The following is a 25,647-nucleotide window of genomic DNA, read 5'->3' as shown; positions in this document are numbered from 1 at the left end:
CGCATCATCATCATTATTATTTTGTCGTCACGACCGTTGTTTTATTACGTTATTGCTATATTACCACTCTTATTGTTTTTATATTATGTATTGTTGTTAGTAATTTACTGCTCGCAATTTTTATTTTATTTTGGTTTTTTTTTAACTCACTTTTCGCATCTGTAGTGTGTTTTGGAACCTCGGGAGAACAGGAATTCTATGAATAAGGGGTTTGTATCAAACCCCTCTCCCAGGGTCGAAGGGATCCTCGAACCACCCCATACATCACCCCCTTTACCGCTTTTCCTGTTGCAGGTTAAAAATGCACGCTCGTGGATCGTGATCCGGGATGTCCCCGTCAGCCCCCGCAGCCCCACAGCGGCGGAAGACTGATCACCATCGATCACCCGCTTGTTTATTTAACCTGGAGCTGGATGGAGATGGGAAGCGCATGGATAAACAAATGCTGGACAACGGCCCAGTGCCCCAACATGGCAGCAGCTCCAGCAATGCGGAACGGAATGACTGCTTGTGTTGATAGTAAATGGTCAGCTGGCAGCGGGCGAGGAGAGGATCATTAGAGGACGTGCTTTTTTTCTTTTCTTTTCCTTTTTGCTTTTTCTTTTCTTGCTTTTCTTTCTTTCTTTTTTTTTTTTCAACTAGATAACATAAGGTTGGTGGCACGGCTGGGGCGGCGTCTAGCCGCAGCCACCTTCGCCATGGCTTGGGACAGTTTGCTGGATCTTGGATGTGACGACGACATGAAACAACGATCTACAGGAAAAACACCTCAGTTTGTCCCTGGGCCCAGCAGCACTGTGATACGAAGGAGTTGAAGTTCAACGCTCTGCCTGTTTTCTAGCTGTTTCAATCGAGTTTTGTGATTGAACGTTATCCCCCCCGTGTTTCGTGGGCTCGAACTGGCGGGAAATCGGTGGTCCTGAAGTCTATCTTGGATCCGCTCGATCTGGAGTGGCGAGGATGGCTCCATCCATCCCTTTCCCGCTGTCTCTTCGCAGCATTTGCCCTGTAGCTAGCAGCCATGGACAGAAGGAAAGGGGGAAACCTACTGCGTCCCCAGTGGGTGCGGGTGGGGATGTGTTGCTGTTGCCCTTCACGACCACACCATGTCCGCGATACAAAGAAGGAGTGGGTTTCAGACCCGGTGAATGGCAGAGGGTGGATGTACTGTGTATGAGCTGTGTGTCCATGTAGTCCCTCTCCATCCTCGTCCTCGTCCTCGTCCTCATCTTCATCTTCATATCTTGCTGTGTCGCTCCTTTAATCATTGCCATCCGGATTGTTCATCATCTTCTTTGCTCCTCGGGCAATTGAACTATCCAGACATTCGCTCATTGCATCAAAACCGGGCCCCACCCAACGCTTACTGTTGGGCACTGGATACTACCCCTTTTCACTTCGTGCGTCTGCCGTAGGAGCCATCTGCAGCATTTGTACAATCATGGGGCAGCATCATGAGGCCTACCGATCCGACAAGCAGGGCGAAAAACAGGAATCTGCATGCAGGGAGCATGGCAAAATGACACATCCACCCATGCAGCGCCAGCTGCCATGCGCAGGGAAACAGGACCATGTCCATGACCATCCTGCCGCCAGCCACCGTCAGGGTTTATTTATAAACCAGCTCCCCTGCTGCCGTTCGCTAGCCTGGTGCTTTGTAGCACTGCTGTTGTTCACTGCTTTAAGCTCTGTATCTGCCGCCCCTGGATGTCGTCCATCAGTAAATCTGCTGCCCTCCAAGGACGACGTTGACGACTATAACAAAATCGACTGCGTTTCTGTTTGGAGAAGTACGGTTTGGGTAACCAGCACAACAACTATTACTCTTCCTTTTCCTTCTGCTTCTTCTTCTGCTTCTGCTTCTTCTTTTCCTGCCGCTATTTCTACTCCCGCCGCAGATTATCCTGTCATTTCGCGGACATCTGAAAGTACACCCCCGTCCCCCTACGAAGGCTCGTGTCGGGTTCGTCCCACTCGACCCACTCCCAAACCTCCTAGCCCTAGTTCGCCAATTCCCAGTCCGCCCAGCATATATCCAACCAGGCCGAGTCCCCCCAGTCCCAGCCCATCACATAACATGTCGAGTCCTGACGGCTATAAGTCTATTGTGTACTACGTCAATTGGGTATGTTGATTGAGAGTCATTGTTTTGAAACTGTTGATTAGTTGCTCTTAAATTATAAGTTTTTAAAGATGACGTCGGTTTTGTGTTGCGGAATCCCTGTAACCGTTTAGGACAGGGATCTTAAACTTCAAAGCATGTTTTGTTTTTAACAGGCTATATGTCAAGAATTATACCCTCAAAACAACAGCACCCACTTTGCTGTCTTTTGCTATCGCTTTGTTGACTGGCCGTTTTGTTCTGCGTTATATTTATTTCCATTTCCTTGACTTATTGGCTGTTAGCTAATTTCATGGTACAGGCCATCTACGCCCGTAATTACAACCCACAGGATCTACCAGTGAAAAAGCTGACCCATGTTCTGTATGCGTTCGCGAATGTTCGCGCCGAAAGCGGAGAAGTGTACGTTGTCTTCACCATGGTTGCCCGTTTTCCTTCCCATATTGTTTCCTTGAAAAGCTACATTTTACCTAACATTCGATCCCGCTTCTCTCTTTGTTCCATTTTAGTTTTCTGACCGATACCTGGGCGGATACCGACAAGCATTTTCCAACTGATTCATGGAGTGAGACTGGAAACAATGTCTACGGTTGTGTTAAGCAGCTTTTCCTGCTCAAAAAGCAGAATAGACACCTGAAGGTCCTGCTTTCCATTGGTGGATGGACATATTCTCCCCATTTTGGCGCTGCCGTGAGCACACCAGCCGCCAGAACCAAATTTGCTGAATCTGCCACGCAGTTGCTGCTTAACCTGGGATTTGATGGTATGTGATATCGCTGCCTGTAGAAGACCGCGAAGGAAAGTCCATATGGATCTCGGGTGTGTGGTGACTAAATTATCTGACTTCTTGTGACCGACAGGACTTGACGTTGACTGGGAATATCCCAAAGGTATGTAATTACGTTTCCATGTTTTGTGCAAATTGGGCTGCATTCGCTAATACTATTATCACCAGATGATGAGGAAGCAAAAAACCTTGTCGAGCTTCTTAAAACAACCAGAGAGGTATGATACATTTTTTACGTCTCAATGAACCCAGATCTTCAATTTGCCAAGCTGATCTCCTTTCCAGGTGCTCGATCGTGCAGGCGGCAAAGATCGCAGATTCCTTCTAACTGTGGCTTGCCCGGCAGGTATGCATAGATTGCCCCACTGTTGCGTATTGCTCACTTCAAGGTACTGATGTATATGGTCCAGGTCGCCAAAATTTCGAGAAGCTCCGCCTCACGGAAATGACCCCCTATCTAGACTTCTATAATTTAATGGCATACGACTACTCCGGAAGCTGGGATACGATAGCAGGCCATCAATCAAATATTGAGCCCTCAAAATCCAATCCAAAGTCAACTCCTTTCTCCACCAAGGAAGCTGTGGATTATTACCTTGGCGTCGGCAAAGTGCCACCCTCCAAACTTATTTTGGGCATGCCATTATATGGGCGCACGTTCGCCGACACTGACGGCCCTGGAACTCCCTTCCATGGAGATGGTGGCCAGGGCAGCTTTGAGAAAGGGATTTGGGATTACAAATCTCTGCCCAAGGCGGGAGCCGTGGAGCACATAGATAGCCTTGAAAAGGGCGGTTGCGGTGCATCATGGAGCTATGATGCATCCTCTCGCACTATGATTTCATATGACAATGTGGCGATGGTGGAGGAGAAGACAAAATATATTATTCAAAAGGGCCTTGGTGGTGGTATGTGGTGGGAGTCGAGTGGTGATAGAGACCCCCGCAATGGAGACAAAGCCAATGGCAGTCTTATCGGCACCTTTGTTGAAGGAGTTGGGGGAAAGTTGGAGACGTCGGAGAATGCGCTGAGCTATCCAGAGAGTAAGTATGACAACCTGAAGGCCGGGTTTCCAAATGGTACGACACAACACTAGGAAACTTATATGGATGGCCCCATTGCGGTATCTATCTGTTTATAGTGCATATCTGGAGGAATATGCCACGAACTTGTTTTGTATTTCCCACGGCACGTCCCTATGTTTCGCAGGTGTATGTATAGCTTTCTTTTCTGCCTCTACTTCCTATATTTTCACCACGATTTTACGAAATGTCATGATGCCGCGTTCGTTACCCACTTTGCTTTGTCCATAATGATAAGTTAGGGAGAAGACAATACCCGCAGCATACACATATATTAGACAATGAAACAAACGTTCATCAATCATCAACATGCTTCACGTTTATCGATCTGCACTTCGCACTACGTATCTTTTGGGCCCAAGTGACAAAGTTAAAAAAAATTTTATACACTGAGGCAAAAAAAAAAAAAAGGTGAGCTCGATTACACCAGCACCATGCTAGCTAGTATAAGGGCGACGAATTCAATCCAAGCTAACCCTCCAACAAACCCCCACCCCCACAGACCTGCCATTGATCGGGTATAATTAATGGTGATCCGACATGCTGAGGGTGACTTAAGCACTTAGATGTCCCCCATCTGTCAAGAGACTGTGCCTATGTTGTAAGGATCTTTTTTGGACCTTCGGCGATTCGAACCTGTGGCATGCTCACACCCTGCAGCGCAAAATTTGCAACTGTCACGGGGCCTCGTAACCGGCTAGGCCACTGGGGCAATCGAGCTCGATTTACACCAGCTTGATGCTGGTATAAGAGGCGGACGAAGCAAGAACCAATCCGGAATCCGGAAAAAATCCCCACCCAACGGAGGAAAAAAAAAAAAAAGTGAACTAAAATATGGAGGTCGTCTGATTTCATTTCACACTCTAAAGTACAGGCCCGGGTAGTAAAATATATATTTATTTTGCCCCTTTTGTCTCGTACCGAAGCAGATGAACCAAAAATCAAACCGACAAACCAACCAACCAACCAACCTCCACCCCGCTCCGCCTATCGACTTTTTTATTTGGATTCGTCAAAGACGTAGGTGAGATGGCATTTCCCACAGTACTGGCGGTTATGCATGGCGGCCATGAAAACACCGGCGCCGCACTACATTCATCGAATATTAGTTTATGATTACTCCGTGAAACTGGACCGGGGAGTGACGGCGAGAGTAGTGCCCACGCAGGATGGGCATATACACATATATATATACATATATGTATATTCTGATACACAAAACATCAAACATAGAACATACCTCAGGAGTAGGGCACTCGCGGCGCAGGCGCTCGATCTTCCCATCGCCATCGACCTTGTAGTACTTGAGGACGGCGAGTTTGGTCTTCTTGCGCTTGTGCTTGATCTTCTTCGGGGTCGTGTAGACCTTCTTCTTGCGCTTCTTGGCGCCGCCGCGGAGGCGTAGGACGAGGTGCAGGGTCGACTCCTTCTGGATGTTGTAGTCGGAGAGGGTGCGGCCGTCCTCGAGCTGTTTGCCGGCGAAGATTAGGCGTTGCTGGTCTGGGGGGATGCCTTCTTTGTCTGAAGGGGGGAAGTGTTAGAAGAAGTCGAAGAAAAAGAAAGTAGGTGATAAAGGGGAGCTGTTGCGGTTTTGACTTTACCCTGAATTTTGCTCTTGACATTGTCGATGGTGTCGGAAGACTCCACCTCGAGGGTGATGGTCTTGCCCGTAAGGGTCTTTACGAAGATCTGCATTTTTAACGGAGGCCTGTGGTGGGAGAGGTGGTTAATTGTGAGCACTGGTATTTTACGATATTTTATACGTTCATTTGGGGAGGGTTATGTGTGGGTTTAGAAACCAGCAATAAAGAGGGTAGTGAGAAAGGTTCGTTTCCACATACCTCGACAAATTGTCTTCCTCAACCTTCGTGTGCAAATCGCTGCTGAATGGTGATGATGGTTCCAGATAGAATTGTTCAAGGAAATTGTCGAAGCGAGGGCTCTGTGGATCACGTGAATATTGTGTTGACTGACTAATTGTTCACGTGATTAATTGCCACAGGGCTGAGATGCACTAAACCCGATGCGATGTTGCCGGGCCAACGGTCTTTTGTTTTGGAGCCGCAATGCTCCCCGATGTTGCCCAACGCCGACGGAGCATTTCAATTCCCATTGTCAGTCTCCCACGTTTCAATCCGCTATTTCCTATCCTTACATGATATCATTGCCTATACTACTACTCTCTATGCTACTCCCCAGAACTCCCTAAGTCTGCTCTCTATCTTAACCTGGTACCTCTCACTTTGTACCTCTCACTCCCATTTTTCATTGTGCTTCATTTGCGCATACTCGTTGCAGCCCATCTCATTGATCAATTTTTGATCCCATCCTGATCTAGAGCTGGCCGGTGAGGAAACTCGATATATTTTATTGTTATTGATAATTACACCCTAGCATTGTCGACTGCCACAGCTTAAATGTCTTGAATTGTCACAGGTCATGGTTCTTCAAAACCCTTTCCCCCTCCGCTCTGTCTGTATGCTGTTGTGTTGAGAGATTGAATCCCAAAGCTTGTGGGCCCACTGATCACTCCAAATTTATCAGGCGGCGCAGATATATTTCCGAAATTGCAAGCCGGAAATAGTAAGTATAACTTGAGCGGGACGAAAAAAAAGCCGTATTCAAGGTACTTGATATTTTCGCATGGAAATCGGGATTTCGAACTTTTCTACTTTTCCTGTCGCAGGCCCAGATATGCATGGATATCAGTCGCATCGCAGAGGCACAAGTCTCGACACCGGTGTGTTGGGACAGTGTCATTTTGCATCTATACCACCACGGCTGGTAATGAGTTCTAGCTTGCCACAGTTTTTAGATATCGCCCATCCGCATAACGGGGTCCCGGCAGCCCAAAGACCAAGCACTCCAAAGGAGCAGACGGGATCAGGTGAGCCCCCTCTGGAGTACTGTAACATAAGCACGGCAGGCTAACAGCAACAAGAATCACTTCCATTAACGCCGGCAACAACACCGTTCCGGAGATCGAAAGATTTTTTCCTGAATTCCAAAAGCGCACAATTGTCACCAATAAGGAGACGAGCGAGGAGAATTGTGAATAAAGATGGATCCTCGTCCATGCAACGAACAAGGTCACTGCAAGGTGTCGTTGGAAGCAATTTCACCCTACCGAAAGCATATGACCCCTCTCAGACAAATTCTGCATCCTTCAATGCCTTCGATAGCTTCACCCCGTTGCCTGATATTGGAGATGACGTGTTCTCCGATTTCACTTTCCATCACTATGATGATCCAAAAAGTTCCGCAGTGTCCTTTGACCTATCTTCTTTCCCTGCCCAATCACCCATAAACTCGCAGCCCGAGCCCACGGATGAGACGCAATGTGCAGAAGCTGGCAACAGCCTCGCTCAGCCAAGCATTCCGATTACCCCAGCCATTCCTCTCATTCCCGCATATCATCAAACCGCTGACCCAAGTCCATATTCATCGCCACAGAAGGCACCTTTATCACCACGGAACATTTCAATTGCTGGTCTGAATTTGGACGACAACATCAATGCTTCAATTGAGGAGACTGGCATCACACTTGACGACATTGCCGCATTCATTGAAGGTCCAGATCCTGTCGACAAAAAGTGGGTGTGTACCTATGGAGGGTGCAACAAAAGATTTGGAAGGAAAGAGAACATCAAGTCGCACGTTCAGACCCATCTTGGAGATAGGCAGTTCAAATGCAATCACTGCAACAAATGCTTCGTCCGCGGCCACGACCTAAAACGACACGCTAAAATCCATACGGGAATTAAGCCCTACCCATGCGAATGCGGTAATAGCTTTGCCCGTCAAGATGCCCTGACAAGGCATAAACAACGAGGAATGTGTAGTGGTGCATTTAAAGGAGCTGTACGGAAAGTAGTAAAACGCGGAAGGCCACGAAAGCACAGGCCAGAGCAAGAAGAACGGCAAGAGAAAGCTATCAAGTCGCGCATTGGAGCAAATATAAAGTCCTATGCGAGCTCGGTTTCGGAATCATCCTGCCTTTCGCTAGCTTCTCCTCCGAGCGAAAGCAACGATTCCGGCAGCGTACGTGAATCAAGCGTTGGTGATGACATGCAATACCTACACAGTGACGGGTTCGGCTTGCCTCCCGGTGTCTTCTCTTTCACACCCCCTGCCTCTCCAGGATTCAGTACTGGAAATGTCGCATCTCCTACCAGAAGCTTGCGCTCAATGACACCTACAATGGACCGAAATTTCCTCTCCCTCTCACCGACAAAAAGACCTCTTGACGATATTCCTGAAGAAATCCCAGATATTCCTCTTCTTCTGGGTTCCCCAACCCCAGTCAAAAAGGAATCTCAAATCTCTTCCTCTCAATTTTTGCTTCCGTCACCCGCAGAGCCCACTTTCGCGGCTGCGCACGGCTCGGATTTTGACGTCTTCACTGGCAGCCAACATACAGCCCCTGCTTCTCTATCCACAATATTGGATGAGAGCGAACTTGTTTCACTCGAAATTCCATCCGCGGTCGGGTGTCTTCCGGCCGAGCCGGGTGACCCTATTCAGTCCGGATATGGATCAGAACTTTTCCTCGCTGCTACGCCTGCCCAACGCGATAACGTCGCCGATCTTGGCCTCAGCTCTCAATTTTTCTCAGGGTCGTTCTCGCAGTACTCGGACGATTTCTTTAGCAGTTTTTCTTCGGAAGTTGGTAATGACGTGTGATATGTTTTACGATATGGTAAGCAAAAAGTGTTGTATCAGGCCGCCCAACCCATGTCATATTCGGAATACTAACACGCAACTTTTAGGTTTTCAGATGAATTAGCGCGCAACTGTGCACAAACTTGTGATATTTTTTTCTGTTCGGCGGGAATGCATATTATGATAGATAATGACTGATTAATCCCCTCCCTTTCCACGTTTCTGGACGTTGGAATATGCAAGCTTGGTTTTATTCCATATTTTGTATGTTTGTTTCATTTTATACCTAGTTTCCTTATCTGCACTCCATATTTTTTTTGGCTTTTTTGGAGCCTTGCTCTCTTTTCCTTTTTCCCGGATATTTCTTTTTCCTAGTATTTCTTATGTATTCCCTCATATCTTTCCTGTCATGGGGCAAATGTATTTTTGCTTTGCTTTGCCTTGATATCTTTCAGTTATTATAATTCTTGTAACAACACAGAAAATGGGGGTGCGCGAGCTCTGCAGATGCAACAATGAATTTGGAACAGGTGACGCTTGGTTGACTGGTTCATTCTTGTTTTGACTTTTGAGAATTCATGTGATTTTGGACAGGAATGGAATTAATCAATCTTTCTGGCGAATCTGGCGAAAGTTCTTGTCGGCTTTACTAGTACGTGATCGATTAGCATTGTTATTCGGTATTTTAATAATACTAGTATTTATTGGAACGAGCAGCTCCTGACGACGTGGATGCGAGAGTATCTTGAGAAGAAGCGAAAACGACGTGATATCTACCGTATGGAGGTAAAAACAAAACTCTCGCTCATAATGGAATAGTTACTAGTAAATCTAAATCCATATTGATTATATTCTCTAGCTCTAGAATACAATAAATATCTGTCCGGACCCACCCCGAAACCCCCTTCATCGTAGAAGATAATTAATTATATCTAAAATATGTGTATAAGGAAATGCCATAGAAACGAACTGAGTTCATCAGTAAGAGATAGTATATATATATATTTATAAATACCGACAGAAATCAGCAACATTAAAAACGAAAGCGAAAGAGGTGGACGAAGCGAGAGACAACCTAAGCCTCACGCCAGTGAATTTCCAACGATAGTGGATGCTGTTCTGACGATTCGTAGATAGGGCTTTGGCCTCGGCGTCGCGGGACGACGTCCGAGTAAAATACAGTTTGTTCGCCGAGGGATAGCAATTCGTCCATCGCCTGGGACAGTTTCAAGTTAACAAATGAGTATTGGGATTTGATTGTCCGAGGTATCTGTGGTGGAAAAAAGGGAAGGTATAAAGAAATTGCTCACTGTAAATGCAGTTGGGTTGTCTACGTCTTCGCTGCAAATGAAGCCATCGTCATCATCGAAGGCGCAGAGTCCTCTGCTTGATTTGAGGAAAAAGTCATCTATGGGGATCATGGGGTTAGGCATTTTAGAACCGCAGCAAAAAAATTCGAAATGAGTGCACAAACTATTAGGGCCTGGTACGGCGTGGAACGTCGCACATGTCCCGGAGACAAACCAGCCTCCACGACTGATGATACAACCGTGCTGTCTTCCCGAGTACTGTATCATTAGCTTCCCTTTACCGACAAACGGGGTTCCTGTTGGAGGCGCTCCAGTTGGCTCCGGAAATTTCCTTGTAGGAGATGGCTCTTGACGCGGCGTTTTCTTGGGCCTGTAACGGATTCCATTCAGAGGGCAATTGGATGCGGCACCAACTGCATCCCATGTTAGCTGGAGGCATTAATTTTGTGAGCTTTTGTGTGCCGCTAGATAGACAAACCTGGACTTGCTGGAATGAATATTCCCAACTCTAATGGCCCTGCAACGTTGAAGTTGTAAGATATCTCACTGAGCATGCCATGTTGACATTTAATCCTAACGTCCTGACCATGGGCTTTTTTCAAGGCAGATTCTATCGCATCACGATGGTAAGTTTCCGTTTCTGATGGGACAATCCCAGCGGCGGAAAGAATCTACGATAGTTGGTATGAGTGCCTTTGAACTCATCTTGCACCCAAGAAATTAAAAGCCTTTCTTTCCCCTAGGCCACGTACCTCATAAGACGGCAACTTGAGGAATAAATCAACTGCCTTCTGAAAATACGTCACAACTTCCTGCTGGGGAACGTAATCCGGGTAGCAACGAGGCTCCAGAGTGCTGATGCATGTCCCATGTTTATTCCATTCATGTATCCATAGGTGCTCGTCATCGCCACGAATATTTTTCCAGCGAGCTCTCATCAAATCCAATAGCTCCATCTTGCCACTTTGCTCAATGATAGCGGATATATTCTGGTGGCGACGACTGTCATCGCAGAATTGGTCGAAGCTCCCATCGCAATGATCAGGCCTGGGAGAGGATTGCAAAATCTTAGAACCGACATGACATCTCCTCATGCAGATGGGGTAGAGATGGGATGCTCACCATAGCCCATGGATTGTCCATCCATCCTCAGGTCCTCTGGGTGGATCAACGTCCCAGAGTTGCACCTGTAGAAGCTGTCCACCAGGATAATTGAAGCAACATGTATCCTGTGAATTGAACTCAACTTTGCAACTCAGCTGCGGATTCGGACAAGAATGGAATTCTGCCACTTCTGGCGTATGCCCAATGGGCTGGTTATTCCAGAACGGGATTTGGGAGGCTCCTAGTGATGTCAAACGCAGGACTGTTTTTGGAGAGGGAAAGTTGGGCTTCAGCCATCCGACGACTGCGTCAAATGCTTTCCAGAGTTCGTCTTTCGCCATCATAAGGTTGGATGTGCCTCTTACACGCTAGATGTACGCAACGATTATGGGCGCTATCCTTGGGTCGTTGGAAGATATGATGAGCTGGCTCTGTGCCTGGCCGACGGTGAGATTCTCCAAGTTGCTCAGGGACACATGCAGCCGCATGACCGACTACAGGCAAGGCCATTGGCGCCAGTTCAACAGCCAATCAGCAATTAACCACATGCCTAAGATTCTATAACTGTATGCAGTAGCAATCGAGGTAGAAAGGGACGGTTTTGAAACGCCAATAAATAAGAAGTCTCCGCGACAGGATGTAGCTCCTTTATATGTGGATGTGAACCTTGGAAGAATCTCCCGTCTTTGGTAACATGACACCGCTTAGCTAACCCAGCTATGACACAACCTCCAAAATGCAGGGGATCGCTCCCTACTAGTATACCTCACAGTTCAGGTCCTAACCACCTGGCTAACCCTAATCCCTAACTCCTCACCAACCTCTAACTTAGCGTGGAGGGTGGTGAGCATATATTAGCAATTCAACTTGATGTCAGTGCGACGAGTGGTGTGTGCGTGTTCTGGATGGGGTGATGGCAGTGCGCGACTTCCTCTGGCCCAGAAGCCCAGAAATATTAATATTATATAGAAATTTCCATGGTATACAGAGATTTCTATAGTGATATTTGTTTTTTATAATGATACATATATACTATTTATTTGGCCCTAAATTGTGAGATTGAACAGCAATGCGGGGCTTCCTGCTATTCATTCAAACTACTTTGAAATGCTAGTTATTATGTCTGCAAAGCTGTGTATACACTATTCCTTTTAAAATACTGTGTACAAGTAGTCATTTTGGCAGCGGTGTGGTGTGATTGTCAATCTCTGATCATGATATCATTTCCCCCTGAACCGTTTACCGAAGATTGCCAGCTTATTGGTCAAATTGCCGCGTAAGATTAAGTTAGTTAGCGCTCTCTAATTGGCGATAACCGAGGCAACGTCGATGCCGAACTGCCAGGTATATCGGAGGATAGGCCACAAAGCGTTTTACAACAAACTCGACTAGACCGACGATACTGACCGCGATGGCGGACTTTTTCAGAGTCTGAGTAAATGCCTCATCCGCTTATTACCGCGGGATAATTGCTTGGATCGTGCGGTTCCGAATGATTTAAATCTCGCATCCTGACTGGATCTCAGATCACGTACATCGACTCAGATATATCAAGCAAATACCTCCCCGGGGTATGCTTCTTGAGCAACCCGCAAGAGCCCGCAGTTCCTTGACGAGGAAATTTACGATTCAAGATGACGGCCCCCGTCCACACACGAGAGTTCGAGGATGCCATCAAGATTACATCCCTGTCCTCGCATACCTACTCTGCGGATTTGGCATCGCAGTGGTCCGTTGGGAGCGGTATGTTTTCCCCAATATATTTTCAAAATGTTTTGAGGCTCAGTCATAAACGTGGTGACACCGTGGACTCGAAGTTCGTGGTGCTGTAGATTATATACCATTAAAAAAGGAGAGAGATAAAAAGACAAAATTATTAGTCTGCGGCTAAACAGAAATTTTTGGCAGCTCCTAATGGAGGGTATATAACTGCAATCTTCTACCGGCTTGCAACAACCCATTTCCAAAACACACACCCAACCCAACACTCCTCCCAACCAATGCCAATCAGTATGCAATTGACTTTCATCCGGCGCTCATCGATAGGGTCTGCTTTGTTGACGGTCCGCGATGTGAAATTGGGGTTAAGGACGTCGACGATTCAAGTTACATTGAGTCAGCTAGACTCGTCAACCTTGCCGGTAAAACAGATTGACAGGGTTACCGGATACATCACGATCTCGGATCCAATATCAGAAGTTGGGGTATCCACACCTTGCAGCTGGAAACTTTATCCCCCGCCCCCAGACTCCAAGCCGCCGCAACTTTCTAATGGGCGGCCAGTCCAAAACAGTCCCTGGAAGAAAACGATCATGAAAGAGCCAGCTTTTCGACGCGCATCAAACAACTCGGAGTTCTGGGAACCGGTGGATCCATGCCTGAATGAACGACGAGGGATTTCTGATCAATGGGGCAGGCTGCGGCCTCAGGGACCGAAGGGAGGATTGGGGAGATGGACCAACGAAGCCCTTGCATACTTGGTTGATATTTTCCCTGTGGCATTGGAAAGGATAGAAAGTGCTACTGTCGACGAAATGGGAAGCCCACCACCGTTCTGGTTTCCCACCATTGCGTTGAACGTTGATTTCAAGAAATTTCTGCCCAAGGATGGAGTAGAATGGCTCTATAGCCGAATTATCACAAAATCCGTTCGTAATGGGAGGATCGACATTGAGGTGATAGTGATGGATGAGGCTGGAGATATAGTGGCTCTTGCGACACAGGTAGGGCTGGTGTTGGGATCAAATCGTAACACTGGTGAGAAACGAGAAGAAAACGGCCAGCGAAAGAATGCACGTCTTTGATTTATCGCGAGCACCCGGCTTAGATTGGGATTTCGCATATAGATAGCAAATATAAAATAACGTGTTCAATCCACAGCCATGATCTTCCACCACTCATCGAATCTCTAACATTGCGTCTTCCGACCCATTTTATCCAAAGAAAATTGAACGAGATGTAAATGTGTTGAGTGGTATCATTTAAACAAAGAAGACATCCAACCATAAAAACTCCTACCATGCATGCAATCCTCATTGTCTTAAATTTAGCTTTTCCCTCACAATTCATCGCCCCGTCCGTTCCGTCGACTCCACAACTTCTACCACATGCTGCTTTTTCTCTTTCCATAGTCTCAGAACTTCAAATCCCACTTCGACAGCAATAAGTGCAATGATAATCCACTCAAGTCTTAGACCGTGGGTTTCACTTAACCGTTCGCGGAGGACACTGGCTATCTCTTGCGCGTAATCCATCTTCTCATTAAGCACTTTAATTCGGATCCCTACGTCCAACGCTCTGCCAACCTGATCATAGTATCCCTCCAGGCCAAGTTCGTGGCGGCTATCCCAGAAAAGGTCGGGCAGCGAGTCTGTCAACTCAGAGTATAGGTTCAATTGAGCCCTGACGCTAAGGAGCTGCCCAGTTTTTTGCAGCACGAAGCGTCGCGTAAATGGCAGGTGAGTGCCTTTAGAAAGAAGGGTCGGGATGTTGCGGGTTGATTCAAAATAATTCGAAAGGAGAGTTTCTAGAACAGCCAATTTGGTACTCCGTGCAAGCCCAGATGAAAAGGCAATCTTAGTTAAAATATTATCTACACCTTCCTTGCCGTCAACCCGCAAATCACGGCTATCTGGGCTAATCTTTGTGCCGAGAGTTATAGTGTCTCCCTTAATGCTGCTGTTCTCTCTGTTGGGGTCTTCGATATAGTCGAGATCTTCAGTCTCCATCGAATCAACGTGTGGATTTTCTGCAGCCGGGAAAAGCACAGATGTAGCCAGATAAGAAACAAAGTTATCAGGGAGTGCCCAAGCCACAACAGTACCGGACGGAAATATGAAAATATCACCAGCTTCCTCAGGCGAGAGATCGGAAGCAGAAGGGCTCGCAGTCCTGCGGAGTGAGTCTAGTGGTACTTGCACATGGACAACTTGAGGATACAAATCTGTCTTGAATGGGTCTGGCTCATATCCTTTAGATAGGAGGATTTGGACTACTTTCGCTAAGTCAAATGTCTCTGCTACAGCGTAGGCGGTCACAGTCTGCATCTAAAGTCAATACCTCCCAGAAAAGAAAAAGAAAAGGTAGAAGTAAACACCTTGGATCTTGCTAGGTCTTCATCAGCCGCCTGGGCTTTCTGGCGCATCCCATCTTTAGACCGCTGCGCTTCTACAGCTACCCGCCGCAGAGATATCTTGGCAGCGGGGGACCTGGATAGTTTCCGTTTTTGTTTTTGTGTCACAGTGGAGGCGGCTTCAGCGTCGGATGGTGTCTCTGGCTTCGCATGCTGGTGGTTAATTTTAGATGAGAAGAACTCTTTCCTCCACTGAGGGAAATTGGTAGGACGAGAAGATGGTGATAGAGTATGGTCAAATCGTGAGAGAGTAGGTGTTATTTGACGAGCTCTGCAGCCGGAGCTTAAAAGGCGCCGTGCAAACATGGCGACAGGGTAAATAGAACCAGACTATATTAATCTAGGCGGGCATTGCAACGGCTGAAAACATTACATCTGCGGCGGAATCTATGAACCTTGGAACCAAGCAGATATCCTAATTTGGCATGGAAATTCAATATTCCGTGCTGACGCGCTTGCTTAATCATCCATCCAGGCAAGCTGGAGCATCAGTCAGTAGCTAGGCCGTTAGCACCGCTTTGTGTTATTTTGTTGGGATCGATGAAAGCTGCCGGCATGGAGGTGGACGACACAAAGGATTCTGAAAGTGATGATGTAGGGTCGAAACTGACAGCGCGGGAAGCGGACCCTACTCTGCTTTCCACTCCGCCCCGGGAACCATCGGCCAAGGACGACGACCATAGTGAGGAATCAGACGGAGAAGATGAGGACGATGCGGAGGAGGAACCCCGACTCAAGTATGCCTCATTGACCAAAAGTATCGGCTCCGTATATCGAAATGGGGATGCGACAAGCTCTTTCCTTGCTGCGGGGGACAAAATGGTCTGTCATCTATCCGAACTGCAACCCTTCACAACGGGATTCAGCTGACTTCTTTTTAGATCATTGGGACACATAATGGAAACATTGTATGGGACATTTTGAGGTCAATAGCTTTCTCGAATTCTTGCTGATTTTGCATAGCATGTTTTATCCGTACCTTCTTTCCAAATTCTTCGTGTTTATCATGCGCACTCCGCTACTATTTCCTCCATCTCAGTATCGCCTTTTCCACCTCCGCTTCCCACTTCCCAGCAGGATACGTTTCGAAGCCACTCCAGCGATAGCAATAGCGTCAACCCGCACTATTCTCCGCAAAAAAATAAAGGAACTTCGAACACTCAACAGCCACCTACGATCCCGGCGACCCCCTCGAACTCTATCTATATTGCCTCTTCTTCGATAGACGGAAATGTTTGTGTGTCATCGCTAGTTGATCCAAAAGATGTCCTCCTGCGCAACTTCGGACGGCCAATTCAAGCTGTAGCTCTCTCCCCTGCATACAAAAATGACAAATCATACATTTCTGGAGGACTTGCTGGAACATTGGTCCTCACAGTAGGGGGTAAGGTTGGGGCGAAATCAAACTCTACCGTTATGGGAGGCTCTACTCCCAACACTTCGGGCTGGTTAGGCTCTCTCGGCCTGGGCGGAAATAGTGGGAAAGACGTTGTTCTACATAGCGGAGAGGGCACTATTAGCACCATAAAATGGTCGATTTCAGGGAAATATGTTATGTGGGTCAACGAAGAAGGAATTAAAATAATGCGGTCAAATTTGCATCTCGAAAGCGCGGACTCTGACTTCGCTTGGAAACGAATGAGCCACATCGATCGACCAAACCGTCCTGGATGGGAGGAAATGGCGAGTGTATGGAAACCCCGAGCCGAGTGGGTGGACGAAAATTCCATGGACGTTGACGACAATTCTGAGGGTCTGCAGTCGCAAACACATTCTTTAAATACGAACATGAATAACGGCCGTAATCAAAGCGTAGTCGAAAAGCTTGTTGTAGGTTGGGGTGGCACTGTTTGGATCATCGATGTCTTCCCAGGTGGGTCGAGTACGGGGAAGGATGTTGGAGAACGGAAAATTGGATCTGTTGAAGTTGCAACTATGTGAGTAACAGTAAATACCTAATGTAAGCTTATGGGACGTACTAATCAACTCGCAGATTACGCACTGATTGTATTATTTCCGGAGTTTCGCTATATACCCCAAATTTGCTTCTTGTGCTTTCATACCTGATACCTGAAGACGACAACGACGAATCCAACGCGAAGCAGGCAGGTCCTCGACGCGGAATTCGTCATCGACAAAATGGCCTTGAGCCTGAACTTAGACTAATTGACATTGAAACTAAAGAGGAGCTTGGGGCCGATACTCTGACTATTAAAAAGTATCAAACTTTTTCCGCTTCGGATTACCATCTAGGTGTACTACCTCCAAATCGAGTACCCGCAGCAACAGTACAGCGAGGCGCGCTCGAGGCATTAAGTGCTGGACTCTGGGACGCAACTCTATATCCTACGCGCCTTTTTAACTCCGCTGCTAGTGTTCGGAGCAACGGCAGCAGTGTAGGCAAAAGCTCGAGCATCCGTGGAGCAAGTTCAATAAAATCGATGGGTTTATCTGCCAGCGATATACAGGCGAAGGAGCTAGCCGTTAAGGCTACCGGAGGGATCAAGATATTCGTCCACAGCCCTTACGACTGTGTAATCGCAGTAAAACGAGGCATTGCAGATCGCTTATCTTGGTTGGATCGTCATGAAAAATATGAGGAAGCATGGGAGCTCATTGTCCAGCACCCAGAAGCTGCGGCCGCAACCTTAGAGAGGGCGGAGAGCCTGCCTTCCACCCCGACTAAGCTGCAAAGCACTCTTGCAGATTTTTTTGCTGATGATAATGCGTCCGTCAAGACTGCTAGTCAGGGAGCAAACTCTGCTGCAGAGATGGAGAAGCGTCGTATTGGAGAGCGTTGGCTAGAGCAGCTTATTAGCCAGCAAAATTGGGAGAGAGCTGGACAAGTGTGTGGGAAAGTCCTGAGAACAACATCTAGGTGGGAACACTGGATATGGGTTTTTGCACGCAACAATAAATTTGATGAAATAACGCCTCACATCCCAATTGAGATCAGCCCTCCGATACCCTCTCTGATCTACGAAGTTATTCTTGGGCATTATGTTTCCCGAGATCGAATCAGATTCAAGGAACTACTTGAACTATGGCCTACCGATCTCTTTGATGTTACAAGTGTAACCGCTGCCATAGAAGAGCAACTCCAATCTACAGCTGTTGAGCCCGACTCGGATGACTGGACAATTTTGATGGATGTTCTAGCCAAACTGTTCCTTTCAGAAAGGCACTACAGAGAGGCTCTCCATTGCTACATCCGTCTGCAGGATGATGAGGCGGCAATGCGATTGATTCGCGAATATCATTTGTTAGATGCTATAGCTGACGATATACCCGGCTTCATTCTCATTCGAGTCTCGAAAGAACAATTGAAAACAGCTTCTATACCCGAGTTGGATGCCGCCACAGCAGAACCAATCAAAATTTTAGTAAGGGAAGCTACCAACGGTGTCGTTGGCCCCGAAGCTGTTGTTTCGCAGTTACAGCTCGCAGACCGGCGACTCTTTCTTTTCTTCTATTTAAGGGCGCTCTGGCGAGGCGATCCCACATCAACCACCCCAGAAAACCATTCCAGATTCCGGCACCAGAAAAGGGATGCTGCTAAGCTTGCGACTGACGAAAGACGAGCTCTAATTGATGGCATTGCAGATACTGCCGTCGAATTGTTTGCAGAGCACGATCGCCAATTATTATTGGAGTTTCTCCAATCGAGCACATCCTACTCGTATAGTGCTGCCAGCTCGATATGTGAATCTCGCCATTATACCCCTGAACTCATTTATCTCTTATCCAAAACTGGCCAAACCAAACGAGCACTCAACCTCATCCTGTCAGACCTCCACGATGTCTCATATGCGATCTCATTCGCCAAGACACAAGATGACCCAGATCTTTGGGAGGACCTCTTGTCCTTCTCAATGGACAAACCCGAATATATTCGCGGCCTGCTTGCCGAAGCTGGAACTTCAATTGACCCTATAAACCTCGTCCGCCGTATACCAAGCGGCTTAGAAATCGAAGGGCTCAGAGAAGGCCTTACCAGGATGATTCGCGAGCATGACATCCAAGCATCCATCAGCCAAGGCGTGGCAAAGGTTTTGGAAGGAGAAGTCGCGACGCAAATGGACATCTTAAGACAGGGGCAGCGGCGAGGAATCAAATTCGATATCGTCCGTTCCCCTTCTGAACCAGATGAGAAACGGCAGGCTGCCCAGGAAACCGAAGATTTGAAAAAAGGTCGTTGTGCTGGATGCCGTAAGCTGTTTAGTGAGCAAGGTATGTAGTCAACCTTTCCTTTTTCTCAGTGTAGTCCCCTGTTCACCTGTATAAGAATCACCTCCCCCAGCCTTCTCCCTTCCCCACCCTTGCGTTTCCTCCCGTTAAGGCAACAACAGCAAACGGCTTTTCCACATATATTGAGCAGCATAACTAACCCCAACGATTTTCTACCCCACCCCCCAGAAACCGAACCCCTCATCGGCTTCGCCTGCGGCCACATCTTCCACGCCTCCCACCTCCGCCATCAAGACCAACCACCCACCGCCACAGAACATGAACCACGCTCAGCCTCCCCAACCCCAACCATCCGCCCGCCCCCACAAACCCCTTCACGACCACAAACGGCCTCAACCTCCCTGTCCTACCAAGACTACACAACAACCCAATCACCATCCTTCTTTTCCCGCACCGTCGGCCCCAAAGTGACCAATGCACTCCTCCTACGCGACAAAATCGGCGACGGATGTGACATTTGCTCATCGAGGAGGAATATCGAGCAAGCGGCGCAGGCGGGCATTATGGTGCTGTAAGAGAACAAATGTGAAAATTAAAAAAAAAACCCCGGTATTGTTTTTTCCCTTAAGAGGGGTTTTGTTTTATTTCTCTTTTCTCTCCGGGGACTTTTGATATGTGCTAGCTAATATGAGGAAAAAGAAAGGGATGGTGTGGGAGGGGGGGGAGACGGAGGAAGTGAAGGGGAAGGTGAAGATGATATTTAATAATACCACTTCTCGGACATTTTACTAGACCATAAAGTAATAACATTGCTTAGTCGAGCTAAGGGGGCTCTCCGGGGATTGTCTCCTTAGTCTTCCTTTTTTTTTTTTTTTTTTTAACGGGGAGGGCAATGCTCTGGAGGGTTGGATGGGTTTCTTCTATTTATTTCCCTTCCCTTACCCCTCCCTCCTCTATACCCATTTCTATTTTCTATTTCCAAGGAGAAGGCCTGGGGCTTCTTAACGAAGGACATAAGCGGTTTCTACCTACACATGTTCTTTTGCCATGCGACGGTGTCAAGGGTCGTATGAATTAATGGGATTTGGTACAGGGACGGGCGAATGGTTCGGTTTTCTCCGCAGCAGATTCCAGAAAGGTACGCGGATCGTACCATGTACCCTCCCCATCAGTCAGACTACTGGCGAAGTGCAAATCCCTTGCGATATCTCCAGGAAACCACGCCGGGACCTGCAGTGCCATCCTCAACTGAGCATTGCTGAGGCGATCACCGACCACCCTTTAGGCTACCAGTCTGCTTTAAATAGTTACATATTGTTCATGCGGGGGCTGGTCGAGGAAATTTTGAAGAAGGGAAAGGCTCGAGAGTTTCTTAAGATGTGAGAATACTTGAGAATAATGCACGTGGGTATTTTTTATTTTTTTAAACAGAAAGTTTAGGACTAAAGCATATTGTGTTTAAACGAAGAATGCTGTGTCTTATTTTCGCTGAATCTATTCCCAGTATGACCCCATTAAAGCCCCCTAGCTGCGCAATACATCTGCAAAAGTAACATGCATTCCAATTGCCCCCCCACAGCGTTCAAAACATTGCCACAAACAGAAATCAAGGAAAATCATTTCAAGTCATATTTCATACATACGATGATGGCTATTTGGCTAACCATGCAAACAGGCAACTTGCGATTCTTCAAATTGACAATGAATCCATACGGATTCACTGTCACTTCGTTAGGGGTTCACAATGCCGCAAGAGCAGCAAATGCAGCAACGCCAACGATGATTGCCTCGTCAAGACCACCATTGCGAGTTGCAAAGTTGGTTTCGGCGGGTGGAGAAGGTGTCTCAGAGCTGACGGGGGTCGACGCGGAAGGGGTAACTCTGGAAGCAGAGAAGGTGCTGCTCGCAGCCACAGAGGACGTCGCAATTGGATCAACAGAAGACACTACAGCAGAAGAAACTGCCATACTGCTGGAAGAAGGAAGAGGGAGTGGAGTTGTTGTGGACTGGATTTCAGGAACCTCAGATGACGAAGTCGCCGGGTCAACCGGTGCGCAGCTGTCAGCAGTAGCAGTCACGGTGACAATGTCTATAAGGTGTGAGTGTTTGTACTTCGGAGGCTTCCATCAACTCGGAGGTAGGATGATGGAGGAAAGAGAAGGAGGTTGGATGACATATCTACCACCAGGGGGAAGGGAAAGGGGGCTAAACTTACTCTGACGGGCAACAATCTTGCCAAGGAAACCCTGGTTGCCCAACCCACGAGCGACGTCAACGACTGACAGGTGGTGTTAGTAAGATTCCAACATGTGCCCAGGCATGGGCTTCTTTTATGTGCAACTCACCAGCTTTCTCAGCAGCCTCACGAGGGAGGTCTACGACCACTCCAAATGTCAGCAATTCATTGATTTACATAGTGGTCCTTTAACCACGATGTGGTGGTGGTACTAGGGGGGATGAGAGTAACACATATAAAGTGCCAGAGATGAAGAAAACAGAGCTTTACAAACACTTACTTGCAGCAGCTGCCATGATGGCAAAGACCATAGTGGCCAGAAACACCATGGTTTTGACAGACATTGTGATGGAACTTAGCTTCGATCCAATTTCCTGGGCAGAAAGGCTGGAAATGAGGATGTTGAGATGGGAGATGGGCACAGAAATAGAATAGGGGGATTTTGGATAGTGTGACTAGAACGACCGTGATGAAATTGGAGCTGGAAGTTGATGGAAAGGGGCTGGGTTTGATGAAGATGTTGGATGAAGTGGGTGCCGTGGGTGCCGTGGGATGGGGAGAGGGAAAAAAAGGAAAGGAGGAGAGGAGAAGAGGGAGACGGGGGAAGTGGGAGAATTTAAAGGACGGCGTGGGACAAGCGAGAAGCGAGCGCAGGAAATTAGACGGGCAGGCGCTGGGCAACCGCGTCCCTTATAGGAAGGAGCCGGGCATGGTGTGTTGTGAGGCTGCTTCCCAAAGAGGAAGACACCTCCTGGTGAATGCGATGCCGTCGTCAGCTTCCGCGGAAACCACGCCAGGCAACGACACACGCTGCCCAGCAACCCAGACGACATTATCCCATCCACGCACAGGATTGATCACGACTGTTGCCATCAATGCAGCAGGAGCAGGGTCACTGGCTATATTCTCCTCCCCTCCGCCGCGGAGCCACGCCAGCGGAACCATCTTGCAGCCCTTTCTTGGCGACGGCGGAACCCAAAAAGGACTGGCTGATAGATACGGTTCAGTGCTAAGAGACGGCAGTTTCCTTTCCCTATCTAGGAGGAAGCTTGTTCCTGCCTATGTAGTTTCACCACTTTCGACTGCAGCATGCACTCCATCACATCGGGCCTTCCTTCTGAACAGCAAAACCCTCCTGTTGCAGGTGACCATCGCTCAGGGCCAGAAGTGGCATCAGCGAACCGGCTCTTGCCTGGGCTTGCGGACCTCATGCCGTGAAATGCACGATTATAATCATGTCTACTCCCCTCAAGACTGGCATTACAACCAGGCTCCATCCACTTGCAATGGGTACAGTACCTGTATGAGTGGTAGTTGCTATGGCTTCAATATTATACCCTCTAAACAGGTGTCGGGAATCAGTGGCTTTTGGCACAACAAATCATTTCCTAGCCCGGTCTTCAAACGGGGGCTAGCACAAGTAGATAGATAGGATTCTTGTTAGCTCCTATGTGTATTTAGTTATTTATATAGAATCAAACTCCATGACCAGAAATTTCTTAATGCGAATGTTTCATCTCCATGTGTTGGGGATCGTCGAAGGTGAAGTGAGGAGGCTGCAGGGAAGCGTTGTGAAGAAAGGCGACATCAACTATGACAACATGTTTCCAAGTAAATGTACATGTACTGTACGTCGTTCTACAGAAAGTATAATAGGGGGCCATGGTACCATCATTAGACTGGAATAGGGGATAGTTGCACACAGTACATTGATCGAAATAAGAATCTCTATATCTAATTGCTTCACCACAGCCATCCCCTATAATAGAGGTATCAACACCACAAATTAGGAGCCCATCTCCGATGCACACTCTCGACAAATTGGCTCGGCCTACTATCTCCCAGTCCACTTTGGCAAACGCTCTGCATGACATCCGTTGTAAAGTGCCAGAATTTCCCGGCCTATTTCTTCCAGCTTTTCTCCAAACTTGGACGGATGGTCGCCAAACAGCATCTGCCAAGTCTAACCATGGACAGTACCTACAGCATGGACGTCCTCGTCCATTGTACAGAATATACAACCTTGCCTTCCAATGAGCCATTTTATGCAAACACCTAGCCTATCAGATAGCCAAACCTTCCCTCAATTGCTCCGTTGCCCGAAGAAGTAAAACATCATCCCGTCTCCAAACATCATCATCATCACCACCGTCATCATCATTACCATCATCACCGTCACCAAATTCACATGCCAAACCTCACATAAGCCAATTCTCACCCTCAGCCACCAACGTCATCATGATATCAACCCATGCTCCAATAACGGCCAAGGAGCCAAAAAAAGGGGGGGGACCACCCCACATTCCTCTCTTTCCGCAGTTGGCAAGAGGGGGAAACTCAACAGGCTCCATGCGGCGTCATGCCTCTGATGGACCTGGCCCGAGGTTAAAAAAATTTGGGTTCCGCAACACAAAAGCTTCGCTGTTGAGTTTGACTTTTGGAGCGGGTGTGGTGAAGCTTGGTTACGAATGTTGGTTTTCTTTTCTCCTTCCATTTCCCTCCCCTTTTCCGATTTTGGTGGGACTGGCTTTATTAAGTTTTGTGTTTTGCAGGGGGGGATATGCAGCAGAGAACGTGGATATAGCTTGCTCGGATGTAAGACATTTCATCCCTCTGCACCAACCACGACTTGGGGACAGACATTCAATCCATTCTGTCTCACGGGAAGCATGAGGCAGGGTATCTCGGCTGGCAACTTGATGGAAAAATAATATCAAAGGGAAACAGGCAGACATAGCGGAAAGAAAAACAAGACCGAAACATCCCACCAATCCATATCCAAAACTATAATAACCCTTCCCTCTCTGCACGCGCAGATATAGCAAAATTTGAACTTGAGCCAAGAGACGGGCCGGTTGTGGGGCTGTGGTTGTCGCCGAAAGCCCACATCCCATCCCCGGTTCCTGGACCCTGTTCATTCTCATTCAGTTTGATACAATAGTATGTTAGTTTCGTGGTGCAACCCACTCTCGCCCTCATTAGCACAACAGCATAATAGTGAATGAGCATAGCAGCTCTAGCTGACTAGTACCCATCGACTTGGCTCTTTCAGGCTTCAGGCCATTGGGTAAAGTGCTCAGAAAGCTGACCAGGCTAATTTTTTAAGATGACATGTTTTTTTTATGGCAATTCTGACAAACAGACAGCTAGCTACCTTGCTGGCTAGAGCTTGAAGCTGTTGTAATGAGTGAACGCCGCTTCATCCAGATGGGAGCTTCCCCCCTCTCTCCCCTCCAAGTGCACATAACTTTAAAAAACATCTAAAGGCACCTTTAAACGGGCCTGAGGAGCTATGAATGAAAATTCGCCCCCTCCAAGGTGGACGTTCGGGGACCGAATTTTTGCCAAGAAAGTCTGAAATCACATCATCCCAAGCAAACCCAGACCATGAGGCATGAGTTAAGAATTAGGATTAGAATCGCCTCAATGGCAAAATGGCAAAGAGAACTTGTACGAAAGGATGGAGAGAGGAACGGAAACATTTTTGAATTAAAAATCAAAATACCCTGTATAGACAGACATAGATAGAGGATGAGTGGCACAATTTGTTGAACCACTGGTTGCCCAGGCGGCCAGTCCCACCGCACGCGATGAACTCTATATAGTTACCTCGGTAGTGTTGGCGGTTTAGATTGGTTCGTTCCCCTCTACTACCATCATGGCGCTGGTGATCGAGCTCTTTCGCCCCAGTGGCCTGACAATAAGCAAGCTAGCTCCAAATAACAAGATCAACCATCGATCCCACACAATCCGACCCAGTAGATTGTTAACTAGTTGAAGGAGAGCGTTTGGACTAGCCTCGAGAGTTTTGCCGGCCGATAATCCGCTCATCTGTTCGCCTTCGGCATAAACTTCTTCTCCAAAGGGCGAACTTCATACTAACACTCGCACATGAATCCGGGGATGAAAAGACAAGTAATTTCAAATGCTAGGGGCAAACGCGCCGTTAAATAGTCATTAGAGATATGTATATTGGAGGAGCTCCATGAAACATATAGCTGAGTGCCAGATGGAAGCAATAAGC

General features: G+C 47.5%; 10 protein-coding genes across 10 annotated transcripts; 6 read left to right on the top strand and 4 right to left on the bottom strand.

Annotated features, from left to right (window-relative positions):
* Window positions 1-1,253: 1,253 nt before the first annotated feature.
* Window positions 1,254-4,297, top strand: HCBG_07405 (chitinase; the record flags this gene model as incomplete). Its single annotated transcript, XM_045434454.1, has 7 exons — window positions 1,254-2,125; window positions 2,424-2,524; window positions 2,632-2,885; window positions 2,983-3,012; window positions 3,078-3,127; window positions 3,195-3,255; window positions 3,320-4,297. The coding sequence occupies 7 exons, from the start codon at window positions 1,442-1,444 to the stop codon at window positions 4,003-4,005; spliced, it is 1,866 nt and encodes a 621-aa protein (XP_045284661.1).
* Window positions 4,298-4,814: 517 nt separating this feature from the next.
* HCBG_07404 (ubiquitin) lies at window positions 4,815-5,686 on the bottom strand (the record flags this gene model as incomplete). The annotated part of the gene is made up of 3 exons (XM_045434453.1): window positions 4,815-5,080; window positions 5,232-5,506; window positions 5,593-5,686. 3 exons carry the CDS (start codon window positions 5,684-5,686, stop codon window positions 4,991-4,993), a joined length of 459 nt encoding a protein of 152 aa, XP_045284660.1.
* A 744-nt stretch (window positions 5,687-6,430) lies between these two features.
* On the top strand, window positions 6,431-8,674 carry HCBG_07403 (uncharacterized protein; the record flags this gene model as incomplete). Its single annotated transcript, XM_045434452.1, has 5 exons — window positions 6,431-6,467; window positions 6,536-6,574; window positions 6,678-6,731; window positions 6,807-6,878; window positions 6,933-8,674. 5 exons carry the CDS (start codon window positions 6,431-6,433, stop codon window positions 8,672-8,674), a joined length of 1,944 nt encoding a protein of 647 aa, XP_045284659.1.
* An 803-nt stretch (window positions 8,675-9,477) lies between these two features.
* Window positions 9,478-11,714, bottom strand: HCBG_07402 (ribonuclease T2-like protein; the record flags this gene model as incomplete). Its single annotated transcript, XM_045434451.1, has 6 exons — window positions 9,478-9,869; window positions 9,964-10,061; window positions 10,128-10,376; window positions 10,442-10,634; window positions 10,716-11,010; window positions 11,086-11,714. 6 exons carry the CDS (start codon window positions 11,406-11,408, stop codon window positions 9,729-9,731), a joined length of 1,299 nt encoding a protein of 432 aa, XP_045284658.1.
* Window positions 11,715-12,461: 747 nt separating this feature from the next.
* HCBG_07401 (uncharacterized protein) lies at window positions 12,462-13,945 on the top strand (the record flags this gene model as incomplete). The annotated part of the gene is made up of 2 exons (XM_045434450.1): window positions 12,462-12,810; window positions 12,900-13,945. The coding sequence occupies one exon, from the start codon at window positions 13,068-13,070 to the stop codon at window positions 13,869-13,871; it is 804 nt and encodes a 267-aa protein (XP_045284657.1).
* A 187-nt stretch (window positions 13,946-14,132) lies between these two features.
* Window positions 14,133-15,505, bottom strand: HCBG_07400 (YagE family protein; the record flags this gene model as incomplete). Its single annotated transcript, XM_045434449.1, has 2 exons — window positions 14,133-15,107; window positions 15,164-15,505. 2 exons carry the CDS (start codon window positions 15,503-15,505, stop codon window positions 14,133-14,135), a joined length of 1,317 nt encoding a protein of 438 aa, XP_045284656.1.
* Window positions 15,506-15,739: 234 nt separating this feature from the next.
* On the top strand, window positions 15,740-19,962 carry HCBG_07399 (vacuolar sorting-associated protein; the record flags this gene model as incomplete). The annotated part of the gene is made up of 5 exons (XM_045434448.1): window positions 15,740-16,021; window positions 16,081-16,107; window positions 16,163-17,136; window positions 17,193-19,429; window positions 19,616-19,962. The coding sequence occupies 5 exons, from the start codon at window positions 15,740-15,742 to the stop codon at window positions 19,960-19,962; spliced, it is 3,867 nt and encodes a 1,288-aa protein (XP_045284655.1).
* Window positions 19,963-20,434: 472 nt separating this feature from the next.
* Window positions 20,435-20,770, top strand: HCBG_07398 (uncharacterized protein; the record flags this gene model as incomplete). Its single annotated transcript, XM_045434447.1, has 1 exon — window positions 20,435-20,770. One exon carries the CDS (start codon window positions 20,435-20,437, stop codon window positions 20,768-20,770), a length of 336 nt encoding a protein of 111 aa, XP_045284654.1.
* Window positions 20,771-21,126: 356 nt separating this feature from the next.
* On the bottom strand, window positions 21,127-21,967 carry HCBG_07397 (uncharacterized protein; the record flags this gene model as incomplete). Its single annotated transcript, XM_045434446.1, has 4 exons — window positions 21,127-21,476; window positions 21,603-21,665; window positions 21,733-21,762; window positions 21,904-21,967. 4 exons carry the CDS (start codon window positions 21,965-21,967, stop codon window positions 21,127-21,129), a joined length of 507 nt encoding a protein of 168 aa, XP_045284653.1.
* A 125-nt stretch (window positions 21,968-22,092) lies between these two features.
* Window positions 22,093-23,055, top strand: HCBG_07396 (uncharacterized protein; the record flags this gene model as incomplete). Its single annotated transcript, XM_045434445.1, has 1 exon — window positions 22,093-23,055. One exon carries the CDS (start codon window positions 22,093-22,095, stop codon window positions 23,053-23,055), a length of 963 nt encoding a protein of 320 aa, XP_045284652.1.
* Window positions 23,056-25,647: the final 2,592 nt, after the last annotated feature.

The sequence above is a fragment of the Histoplasma capsulatum genome, assembly GCF_000150115.1.
Source record: "Histoplasma capsulatum G186AR genomic scaffold supercont2.12, whole genome shotgun sequence".
In the NCBI taxonomy this organism is placed as follows: Eukaryota; Fungi; Ascomycota; class Eurotiomycetes; order Onygenales; family Ajellomycetaceae; genus Histoplasma; species Histoplasma capsulatum.
The sequence above is the reverse complement of the archived record's forward strand: the minus strand, read 5'-3'. Positions and strand labels throughout refer to the sequence as shown.